The following is a 12,982-nucleotide window of genomic DNA, read 5'->3' as shown; positions in this document are numbered from 1 at the left end:
TCTTCCTAGACCTGGCCGTCCAGCCAAACTGAGCAATCGTGGGAGAAGAGCCTTGGTGAGAGAGGTAAAGAAGAACCCAAAGACCACTGTGGCTGAGCTCCAGAGATGCAGTAGGGAGATGGAAGAAAGTTCCACAAAGTCAACTATCACTGCAGCCCTCCACCAGTCGGGGCTTTATGGCAGAGTTGCCCGACGGAAACCTCTCCACAGTGCAAGACACATGAAAGCCCGCATAGAGTTTGCCAAAAAACACATGAAGGACTCCCAGACTATGAGAAATAAGATTCTCTGGTCTGATGAGACCAAGATTGAACTTTTTGGCGTTAATTCTAAGCTGTATGTGTGTGGAGAAAACCAGGCACTGCTCATCACCTGCCCAATACAATCCCTACAGTGAAACATGGTGGTGGGAGCATCATGTTGTGGGGGTGTTTTTCAGCTGCAGGAACAGGACGACTGGTTGCAACTGAAGGAAAGATGAATGTAGCCAAGTACAGAGATATCCTGGAAGAAAACCTCTTCCAGAGTGCTCAGGACCTCAGACTGGGCCGAAGGTTCACCTTTCAACAGGACAATGACCCTAAGCACACAGCTAAAATAACAACGGAGTGGCTTCAGAACAACTCTGTGACCGTTCTTGACTGGCCCAGCCAGAGCCCTGACCTAAACCCAATTAAGCATCTCTGGAGAGACCTGAAAATGGCTGTCCACCAACGTTCACCATCCAACCTGACAGAACTGGAGAGGATCTGCAAGGGAGAATGGCAGAGGATCCCCAAATCCAGGTGTGAAAAACTTGTTGCATCATTCCCAAGAAGACTCATGGCTGTACTAGCTCAAAAGGGTGCTTTTACTCAATACTGAGCACAGGGTCTGAATACTTATGACCAGGTGGTATTTCAGTTTTTCTTTTTTAATAACTTTGCAAAAATTTCTACATTTCTGTTTTTTTTCTGTCAAGATGAGGTGCTGAGTGTACATTAATGAGAAATAAAATGAACTTTTTTGATTTTGGCAAATGGCTGCAATGACACAAAGAGCGAAAAATTTAAAGGGGTCTGAATACTTTCCGTACCCACTGTAACTAGCAGATAAACCTTGTCAGTAAGACAGAGAGACAGTAGAGGTATATGCAAAAGTTTGGGCACTCCTTGACAAATAACATATGTTGATTTTCTTTTTTTTTCTTTTCAAAATTAGAAAGTTGCAAACAAGCTGTCACTATTATATTGAACCTAAAATATTGCTTAGTTACAGTCAGTTACAGAAGACCCTTTTTCTAAAATACAATGCAGTTTTTAACTAAAAAATGATAATATATATGAAAAACTCCTCATCAAAAATTATGAATGAGGTTATGGATCTGACCACATATCAATTATAAATCAGAAACTGGGAGTGTAAATTTACTAGTGTAGTGTACCAGTAAAATTACAGCATGGAAAATCAGAATGAAAACCATCTAGATAGATTATTTACTATTTGCTATTGATATTATTTACTATTATCATTATCAGTCATTATTATTATACTATAGGTTTGGATTATAGATTCTTTACTACTTTATTTCACAAAAGAACAGAGACAGCTTTTTTTTTTTTTTTTTTTTTTTTTTTTTTTTTGTTGTTTTTTTTTCTTTGGAATCCATTGTGAATACAGACTAATAGCAGGACCAGTCCTCTATGAAAGATCAAGTTACAAAATACTCAGAATCATCAGCAAGACTACAGAGGACAATCGTTTAATGCCAAGACATTTTGAGTAGGCTTTTCCTGTAAAATCCGCATTATTCAGTGTGAATTAAATAGAATTTTTTCTGTGTATTTTAGGCGGTCCAGTCTGAAAAATGTGTCAGACCTATTTGTGATGGGAGGGGCTTTGATCTTGGAGTCTACTGCGCTTCTCCGTTGGCTGGAAAGAGAAGGATACTGGCCACTAGGAATGACTGGCATCTCCATGGGAGGATATGTGAGTCACCAAAACAGTACACATTGTCATTTTTCTTGTTTTTGTTTAAATGAAACCAACTATGTTTCACTAATGTTCTACTAAATAATCAACCAAAATCCTTGTTATTCTGTGATACTTTAGAGCTGAAATATACAAATAAGCCCAAGTAGACTGATGGACTGATATGTTAATCTGAAACGGGTAATTACAGTGCTTGTAACTGCAGCCAATTCACATTATTCACATATAACCCAATATAGTCACCCATATAGCCCAATATAATCACATATAACCCAAATATAGTTAAAGCATAAATTACATACAGAAGCTAAATAGACTTCATTATAAAAAATTATTAAAATGAAAACAGTCTGAAGATACACCCACAGTTGTGTGCTGGATATATGCAGCAATAGTAATATACTGAAATACATTGTACATCAGTGCAAGTCAGGTGGGTGTAAAAGGCTCTGCAGTGATATATAGGATTGTTCATGTCAATGTATACCTAATATAATACGTAATAATACCGACTTTAGGACTTTATTTTTTCTTGATTTTTCAGTCAGCTCATTTTATCCACCATATCTTATTTTTTGATAAGTGCCGTTTGTTATCTTTGTGTCTAGATGGCGTCCCTGGCTGTGACTAACTGGCCAAAGCCCATTCCTTTGATTCCATGTTTGTCCTGGTCCACTGCCTCTAGTGTTTTCACTACAGTAAGATTTTTTTTATTTTCCTTTGACATTGTGTTATAGCAGCAGCATTCAAGACATCATAACCAAACATAGTAGAGGTGTAAATTATTTTTCCCTTTGTTGTTGAAAGTTGTCAAACTGCAGCTTGATGGGTTAGATTAAGAAGATCACATGCCAAGAAACGAAAATATAAACAAAAAATGGTTTTAATATGCTTTTCCACCTGTTTGGAATGTTTTCATGCTATTCAATAGCCCATTTGGGCTTTAGTTATAGACTATAGTTATGGGTCAGTAGGTCCCTACTCAACTACCTACTGAAGGGTTCAGTAGGTCGTTTTCATCCTACAGATCTTGTTGTCATGATGTACATTGCATAAGTTATATCCCTAAGTTTAGGCATGACAGCTACTCGCTTATATTTAAGCATTAAAACATGACTCTAATTGCCTCCAGTAGGTGTAGTAGACTCCTATTGACCTATATAAATAGGATTGATGTACGCTGATAATGCTTATTCAATAGTAAGACGACTGTCAAATTGGCTGGCTTTTTTGAGTACGCACAAAATGGCCCCCTCCGCGGCAGATGTCTTTGTTCGCATCTCTTGAGAACGTTCCCTTTTAACTATAATTTTATTTATTATTTTAGTACTTTTACTGGAGAAAACCATCGGACACAGAACATACGACAGACTTTATTGAAGATTGGGCTGCATGCTAGGCTAAAGGCTCGAGCAACCAGGCCACTCCTACCTAGCCTCTTAGTTACGAATGTTCGGTCGCTTCTAAACAAAATGATTGAGATCCGCACCACGGTTTCAATTCAAAGGGAGTACAGAGACTGCTGTGACATGACATGACATGAAATGACAGATACTTTATTCATCCCCATTGGAGAAATTCAAATTGTCCTGTAGCTCTTAATTAATAACTTTAACAGATTCCACTGTAAAATATAAAATAAAATATGAAATATAATTAACGGATGAAGGCACTCAAATCAATAACATATAACATAAATAACATATCAGTAACATCAATTACTAATAATAAGGGATCAATTACTATCAACAATTACATATCAATTACTAGTACTACTACTACTAATAATAATAAATTACTAATAATTACTATTATACAATCTAATGGCTGTGGGGACAAAGGATCAGTTCTGCAGCGCAGTGAGATGAGCCTCCTACTGCAGTTGCTAGTCTGTTTAGTCAGTATGTGGTGGAGGGAGTGTTTATTATTGTTCAATATAGAAAGCAGCTTCCTCCACATCTGCTGCTCCACCACAGTTCTTTCTCACCAGTTTGTCCGGGCGCCTACAGTCTCTGTCAGTAATGTCACTCCCCCAACAGACAGCAGCATAGAACAGTGTACTTGCCATGACAGTGTGGTAGAACATGCATAGCATTGTCACTGCAGACACTGTACGAACCGAGCCATCTCAAGAAGAAGAGGGGGCTCTGCCTTTTTCTGTACACTGCATCCACATTGGCAGACCACTCCAGTTTTTCGTCCAATACCACCCCCAGGTATTTGAAGGTCTGTACAGTCTCTATCTCCTGTCCATCAATACAGACTGACTGGCGTGGTGCTTTTGTTCTCCTAAAATCCACCACCAGCTCCTTAGTCTTGGTGGTGTTCAGGAGAAGATAGTTCTTTTTGCTCCAGTCAGTGAAGGCCTGCACTAGGTCCCTGTACTCCCCCTCCTGTCCATCGCTGACACATGCCACCTCAGCCATGTCATCAGAATACTTCTGAATGTGGCAAGATTTTGAGTTATACCTGAAGTCCGAAGTGTAGACCGTGAACAGAAAAGAAGCAAGAACAGTCCCTTGTGGAGCCCCAGTGCTGCATTCCAGTGTCCCAGAAACACATCTCCCCAGCCTGACATACTGCAGCCTGGATGTCAAATAGTCCATAATCCATGACACCAGAGAGGGGGCCACCCCCATACATAGAAGCTTGTCTCTCAGTATGAGAGGCCGTATAGTATTGAAAACACTGGAGAAGTCAAAGAACATAATCCTCACATATGAACCAGGCACATCCAGATAGGCACATCCAGATAGCACCGCATGTAAAGCACCGCATCTTCCACTCCCAAGTGCTTCTGATAGGCAAACTGAAGAGAATCAAGATCCTCCTCAACCTGCAGCCTCATGTGACGGACAAGGAGCCGCTCCAAGGTCTTCATTATATGTGATGTCAAAGCCACCGGTCTATAGTCATTTAGCTCCACCAGCCGCCCTATTTTGGGCATCGGTATGAGACAAGAAGTCTTCCACAGCACTGGAACTTTTTCCAGCTGAAGACTCATATTTAAGAGCCTCTGAAGAGGAACAGTTAGTTGTCCTGCACAGTCCTTCAAAAGCCTTGGACATACTCCATCTGGTTCGTCTGCCTTCCCTGGCCGAAGTCTCCTGAGCTCAGCTCCAACCTCTTCCGTTGTTAGAGATATAAGCAGCTGTTCAGAACAGAGGGATGGTGGTCCCTCACCATTTATAAGTCAAGGTACTTCTAAACCTCACCTTCATTCTTGTTTTACTGATTGGACCTCAAGGTTACTAACACCTGACTCCAGGTGACATCATAAGCAGGTTAGAAATATTGTTTGATATTTGTGACTTTGGTGAAGATTAGATCAAATCTAATGACCAATTTATGCAGAAAGCCAGGAAAGTGCGATCAGTGGCATTACTATTTCTTGCAATTGTGTGTGTGTTCTGTTGTGATAGGAAACTAGGAACTGATTATAGCTATAAAATGGCCTTCTCATGGACATAATCTTTGTAACACTGGTCTTGTATTTATTTATTTTTTTATTTATTTATTTTTTTAAAACTTGTCTGGTCTCTCTGCTTGGCATACCGTATTAAGGATCATTATGCTATGTTGAGCCAACAAAGTTGCTTTACCAAGAGGTTTTGAACCAATTCCTCTTGTTGAATAGATCTTGTTTGTTTTGATGATGCCAGCTATAAGGCATTTCAGGGGGTGAGGCATGGGAATATAGAAAGAGAGTAGATAGAGAAGAAAGAAAAAGACAATAGAAGTGTAGCACTGTTTCCCCCTCCTGAGTCACCGGAGGCCAACAAAAAGTCCTGCTCGATGGCCTCACCAAACTCCTCCCATGCTCAAGTTTTTGCTTCAGCAACCAACCATGCTGTGTACTGCTAGGCCTGCCAATACAAGTCAGCTTCCTCAGGAATCCCACCAGCCAGCAAAGCCCAGTTTCTTTAGCCTGATGGAATCCTTTGCTTCCCGTGTCCCCTACTGGGTTTGAGGAATGCATCCATGACAGGCACTGACGATGAGGTCCAGAAATACAGTATCTCACAGAAGTGAGTACACCCCTCGCATTTTTGTAAATAATTTATTGCATCTTTTCATGTGACAACACTGAAGAAATGACATTTTGCTACAATATAAAGTAGTGAGTGTACAGCTTGTATAACAGTGTAAATTTGCTGTCCCCTCAAAATAACTCAATACACAGCCATTAATGTCTAAACCGCTAGCTACAAAAGTGAGTACACCCCTAAGTGAAAATGTCCAAATTGGGCCCAAAGTGTCAGTATTTTGTGTGACCACCATTATTTTCTAGCACTGCCATAACCCTCTTGGGCATGGAGTTCACCAGAGCTTCACAGGTTGGCACTGGAATCCTCTTCCACTCCTCCATGATGACATCACAGAGCTGGTGGATGTTTGAGACCTTGCACTCCTCCAACTTCTGTTTGAGGATGCCCCACAGATGCTCAATAGGGTTTAGGTCTGGAGACATTGGACAGTCCATCAACTTTACCCTCAGCTTCTTTAGCAAGGCAGTGGTCATCTTGGGAGGTGTGTTTGGGGTCGTTATCATGCTGGAATACTGCCCTGTGGCCCAGTCTCCAAAGGGAGGGGATCATGCTCTGCTTCAGTAGGTCACAGTACGTGTTGGCATTCATGGTTCCCTCAATGAACTGTAGCTCCCCAGTGCCGGCAGCACTCATGCAGCCCCAGACCATGACACTCCCAGAACCATGCTTGACTGTAGGCAAGACACACTTTCCTTGTACTCCTCACGTGGTTGCCACCAGACACGCTTGACACCATCTGAACCAAATAAGTTTATCTTGGTCTCGGACACGGTTCCAGTAATCTATGTCCTTAGTCGGCCTGTCTTCAGCAAACTGTTTGCGGGCTTTCTTGTGCATCATCTTTAGAAGAGGCTTCCTTCTGGGACGACAGCCATGCAGACCAATTTGATGCAGTGTGCGGCGTATGGTCTGAGCACTGACAAGGTAATGCGGTCCCGCCTTGTACGCTGTCCACTGTAAATAATCTCAGGTGAACCAGGTAAATATGTGCACACCCCCGAGAAATGACACAAAACGTCAAACTTCATCATAGAATTTACTCACTTTTTCTGCGCGTTTGGATGAAGGCGCGTCACGGACGTGAAGAAGCGCTTCTTGTATTCCAGACAGAGACAAATAGTTTAGCTTGTCCTCAGAGTAAAAACACTGATTTTAACTCAAATTAGGATCGTTTGGCTCCTCATTGTTTTGTATTGTGCTGCACTAATCCGTCCCATCTACATTGACTGAAAGGCTCATTATGCGCGTCTTTGTCTGGTCGTTCAGTGCGTCTTTTGTCTTCTCAGGTAAATCACATGACTATTCATCCTCAGACACACCCTCTTGCATATGGCCTTTCTGGACAAAAAGTGTCTTAGAAAATTTAAATCAGTGTATTGTTTTTTCTCAAAAACACAATAATGTATAAACTTGCTGCTCACATATTATTGTAGCCAATTTTGTGCTGATTACAGTGTTATTAGACTTTAGACATTAATATGTTTAAAAGACACTGAAAAAAGCACAAATGTCAGGACATGTCAAAATTTGTCCAGGCCCCCAAAACCCCCTCAGACCCCAGAGGGTTAAACATATTATAACACTAATCAGCACAAACTGGGCTACAATAATATGCGAGCAGCAAGTTTATACATGATTGTATTTTTGAGAGAACTGTGTGTTTATGCATGGTTAGTGAAAAACTAAAGTCACTGAAATAAAGTCATAGAACGCATACTGAACATTGGTTCACAAGACTTTTCAGAACTGGATCTTGTAGCCTGTGTAGCCTAAAATGTTTGCTTCAAAATTATGTGAAAATCATCTTGTTCTCTCATTCACAGAAAACAGTACACTGATTTAAATTTTCTAAGACACTTTTTGTTTAGAAAGGGCATATGCAGGAAGGTGTGTCTGAGCATGAATAGTCATGTGATTTACCTGAGAACACAAGGACCCACATAATGAGCTGCATAATGAGCCTTTCATCAGGAATGTGGCTGAGAGGGAATCACTCGTCAGGAGTTATATCCTCCACTGGGTCCAGTCGCTCTTCAAAATGTAAACGTTCACCATATGAGTTTTTTCCTCTGAGGACAAAGTAAACTTTTCCAGAACCATCCAAAATGCTTCTTCACCCGCGTAGCGTGCCATCAGTGAGGTAAAAAGTGAGTAAATTCTATGATGAAGCTTGATGTTTTATACCATTTCTTGGGGGTGTGCACATAATTGCTCACCTTAGATTATTTCCATACGAAAAGTGCGCTCAGGGCAAGGCGGGATCACATTAGCTATAATGAGGTGAGACAGGAGAAACTGTACCGCTCCTTACGTTCATACATATTACATAAAAAGAGATTATCTGTTTTTGACTTGAATTGTTTCATTTAAAATAAGACATTTCAAGCCTTCTATTCATATATTTCTCATGTCTTTGAGACAAGTATTTGCTGAGATTCAGGATGTTTTATTTACGTGTCTGTGAAGAGAGGTGACAGAGAAGACAGAGAGCGCACAATGATATTGTGTATTAACTGGATTGCTTCCACTTCTGTGGCTGGGCTCTTCAGGCAGTTGTCAACATAAAATTCAGTTTGTAGAACTTTTGCTGGAAACTCAGATTGACTGTCTTGGGCAGTTCTTTTTAAGGGGTAGGCTGTACAGGTGGGTGATGAGACAATTCCAAATAAATGCACATTCATCTTATAAGGCACTGGCTTCTGTGAGGTATCCCTATCTGGCCACCAGTGAAAGTGAAGAAAGCCACGCTCTTCTTCACGAACACACACTTGATGGAATATGGCAATATGGCAGGTATGTCTCCTATAAGGGCTACTGGCTCTGAACCTCATGAGGACACCAGGCAATGTACTAGTGAGACTGGGACCTTGCAACAGCTCACTATTTAGCGACACTCCTTAGAATGTTGCACTACAGTCAAACACAGCACGCAACATTCCTTTCCTTGGATGTTGGACTCCATGGTGCAGGATGTGCCAAACCCTTCCACTGTTGCAGTGCAGCTGAAGAGCAGCCACCCTGCTGTTCTGCATAATTGCTAGCAATTGGATTGTTCAAGTACTTCACATACTCTAATAAATTGAAGTGCAGGTTCCAGTAACGTATTGTTCCAATAAATTCGGTGCATTGGTACCAGGTCAACTTCAGCTTTTTGATGACTGGCATTTGTTTCTGTGTGATGACTTCTGCAAGAGGGTAGAAATGGTTGCTGTCCAGCCCAACCACTTCGACATTGAACAGAAAAAAATTCTTATGTCGGTTGAGAGGTGTTGTACTAGAGCAGTAGTCCTGTAAGTCACCAAAGAAAGGGTCAGATAGAATCTTGACGTGACACTCCACAAATGCAGTCCAGTCACTGAATCCAGCCCTGTATCCAGTTTTCTCCGTTATCTCATGTGCTTTACTTTTCCTTCCCTTTGCCACTGCCAAGTTTTCTTTGGTCTTATTTCCACAAGTTTGTTTTCCATCTGTGACATTTTTTGATTTACCCTTTGTTGAGTTATGATTAGGTATGAACTGGGGTTCAGGGTTTAATGTCTGCTCCAATCCATCTTTTGTTTGCTCCTTTTTAAAATATAAGTTCATTCCCTTTGATTGTGTTTCTGAAGAGGAAGGAATGGAATTATATACCAGGGGTATTCAACTAAAATTTAAAGAGGTCCAGTTAGAGAAAATTTCTTGAATCAAAGGTCCGGAAGATCATAATGTCTAACTAGTTAGTGTGATATATATTTAAGTAGCCTAGTAGTTTTATCAACATCTGCATGTAATCAATACCTGACTGTCAAATCAAATGAATTCAGTACAATTCACAAACTTTCTGACAATATTTATTGTCATGTAACACACAACTGAACATATATGTATAATGTTCTCTCATTAACTAAGTTCTCGCTCTTTCTCCGTCTCACTTTACAGTTTCTCTCCCTTTGTTTTCTACATGTATCGCTCTCTTTCTTTTTCTTTGTACCGTCTTTTCATGCGGTGTTGCCAACTCGTCAGTAAGGAAAGTAGCTATTGGCTGTCCTAAAAGTCGCTAGAAGTCACAGAATGACGTCATCGTGTAATTTGCATAATGTCCATGGCACATGCTGTAATTGTGATGGACGCTTTTGCCAACTTCAGAAATGGAAAGTAAGAGACAATTGTGATTCTTTATAAGAAATAAGGGACAGAATAAGGGACACTCAAAATATTTGTACTGTGCCATATAATGTAGCGTGACGGCCTGCATTTAATAAGTTCTCAGAACTAAATACATTTGCCTTGCTGTAAATGACTGAGGCTGTTTGATTCAAATGCAGTGATTTATTTTAGACAAAGAACATTTTACTTTTTATTTTATTTTATTTTTTTATTATGCCATGCATCAGTACAGATCACGCACATTGCAGTCGGGACGCGGAGGCGTGAACACTTCCTGCTGTGACTGCAGCTGGGAGGGAGGGACTGCTGCGAGAGGACTGGGCCGCCTGTGAAGGCTTTGGGACGGGGGAGGGGCTCGCGGCTGCAGCTGATTTGCCGTCTTACTGCGGCAAATTGAGAAGTGTAAGAACGGTGCAGTACAGACACATCAGAGTCTCAAAAAGTCTCCAGTAACACCAGAAAAAGATGCCAGATTTGTCGCTAGTCGCTTAAAAAAAAGTGTCGCTAGAAGGGTCTGAATACTCGCTAAATATAGCGATAAAGTCGCTAAGTTGGCAACTCTGTTTTCATGTGTAACTTGCCTCTAGCGCTGTTTACACTGTAGAGTCGTAAAGTTTACCGCCTGGGATGCACAGACTTGATTGGCTGAGTGGTATCACGTGGGATGGCTCAACTCGCATGCAATTGGTCTGTGCGTTTCCACTACCGTAAAGTCTAAAAAAGCTGCGCCGGTGGAAATAGAAGCGCCCCGTTAGGTTTTAAATCACAATCTTCTGTTTTGGCTGTACGTCCGGGTCCGTATGGGGCGGCTTCTGGGTCCGCACCCGGACCGCGGTCCGCCTGTTAGTGACCTCTGTTATATACTTTCAACTTAACATCGGATGCAGCCAACTCCAAAGCAACCATCTCTTTCCTTCTTCTCAGCTTTTCTTCCTCTTCTTCCAAAGCGTGTTTTTCCTTCAAGACTTTAACACGAGCCAAAACTTTCTGCTGCAGCCTTTAGGATGTGGTGCTTGATTTTCCACTTTTCTGGCTTGAATGTCTACTGCCAATATTATGAATGCAGGTGAGGAAACTGTGGTGAAATGAGTACCTGTTCTGCTGTCTTTGCTAAATGAGTCTCCTGTATCAATACAGTGTCTTCTTGTAGGTTAAGTGATTTAAAATTTATAATCTATTTTCCCATGAACCAGTCCTATGTCCCTTCAATCAAGCTTTAATGTGTTCACCTGTAACTGATTAAATGTAGACTAAGAATGATTGAGATCTGTGTATGTGCTCAGGTGTGTCTGTGTTCCTTTCTTCGTGTGTATGCTGTGTTCCTGACATGTTGTGTGTGTGTGGACAGTGTACATTAGACAACAGTTTCTAGTACATCCTGAGCAGTTGTTTAATATAAAAAAGAAAGAACAGACATGAAAAACAAGAACGGGACATAAACAGTCAAAAACAAACCCAATGTTGTGAAATACTGAATTTTCAAAGTTGTAGCACTGGTCTAATGTTTGAAGGGTTATAGGTTCTTTGAATATACTGAAGCTTTAAATGTTTCACGTAAATGTCAAAGGGCAACAATGATTTTTGAAGAAGGGTTTCAGCTTTAACCTGCTTTGTCACTTTATGACTAATTGGAGCTCGCTGGTCCTGTGTGCTTTTGTGTGTGTGTGTGTGTGTGTGTGTGTCTGCCTGCCTGCCTGTCTGTCTGTCTGTCTGTCTGTATCTGTCTATAGGGTGTGCTAAGTAATGCTGTGAATTGGAGAGAACTGGAGAAGCAGTATGCCATTAACTCAGTGTATGAAGAGGAGATCATTAAGCTGTTGGAGTACTGTGGGGTATGTTGTCCTTCACCACTGTTTGAAAATAACCTATTGATACTCTAGTGTTAGGGTGGTACAACTGGCTATGAAGTTACAGTTTTGGTTTGAGAAAATATTAAAAATGCTAACAAATTAGTATAAATGTGGAACCTATTAGCACCAAATAAGTCAGTAATAAGTTCATGCAAGAGAGAAATGTTCAGTTCTAAATAGTACAATGTTGTGGCAATTAAAATACCAGAACTAATAACAGCCAATACTGTTTATTAACAGATGGGACACACACAGTTTATTAAAAGTTTAAGCCATGATGCTCATCATTCAGGGTTCTGTTATCAGTGTGCGTCCCTTAATTCAAGTGAAGTCTTTTACTGTATATTGATGCAAAACAACCAACTAACACCTTTTAGCGTTTCACTACAGAGATGAGTTAGAAAAGTACAAAATGTGCCATCAATGGTTGGTTTGTTAGGCATGTGTTGTTAGCTGCCTGTTTACACTCTCTGCTTACCCATACATCCTAACCAAAATTAAGCTGTTGGGAAGTGAGGGCACACTTTATGCTTTATCTTACTTTTATGCTTTATCTGTTTGTTTGCTTTATCAAATTAGTAGTTTCTGTTGCAATAATTAATGGACTAAAAGTCACTTATCAAGTAAAGATAATGACATTAGCATGCTTTTTTTTGTTTCCAAAAATCGGACTACATTAGAACTGTTAAAGTTCTGTTAATATGTGAAGGGGATTGGCTATTATTACAATAAAAGAAACTTCAGCCAAATAATTGTCCACTTAAAATAAACAATCATTCTTGAGAGCTGGGGCAAAATGTATCCAGCATATAACACTATATTTTTTTGTAAAAAGACAAAATAATTAATGTTATAAATAATATCCTATCTATAATCTGACAACTAATAATGGACATTTCAAACTTTAAAGCTGTTCCATATTTGTATTCAATAATTCAAAGATCACGACAAATTGACCCCCCTGCT

General features: G+C 40.4%; 1 protein-coding gene across 9 annotated transcripts in view; it reads left to right on the top strand.

Annotated features, from left to right (window-relative positions):
* abhd18 (abhydrolase domain containing 18) overlaps positions 1-12,982 on the top strand; it is a 45,129-nt gene that overhangs the window by 16,572 nt on the left and 15,575 nt on the right. For 8 of the 9 annotated variants that reach the window (XM_026329929.1, XM_026329923.1, XM_026329926.1 and 5 more), the window contains exons 8-10: positions 1,830-1,968; positions 2,580-2,669; positions 11,897-11,998. In XM_026329929.1, the coding sequence (XP_026185714.1) occupies positions 1,830-1,968; positions 2,580-2,669; positions 11,897-11,998 (331 nt within the window). The remainder of the gene's footprint in view (positions 1-1,829; positions 1,969-2,579; positions 2,670-11,896; positions 11,999-12,982) is intronic. The other variant, XM_026329931.1, reaches the window with a different exon arrangement.

Source organism: Mastacembelus armatus, chromosome 10 (genome assembly GCF_900324485.2).
Source record: "Mastacembelus armatus chromosome 10, fMasArm1.2, whole genome shotgun sequence".
NCBI classification, from domain to species: domain Eukaryota; kingdom Metazoa; phylum Chordata; class Actinopteri; order Synbranchiformes; family Mastacembelidae; genus Mastacembelus; species Mastacembelus armatus.
This window is presented reverse-complemented; position numbering and strand designations above follow the sequence as displayed.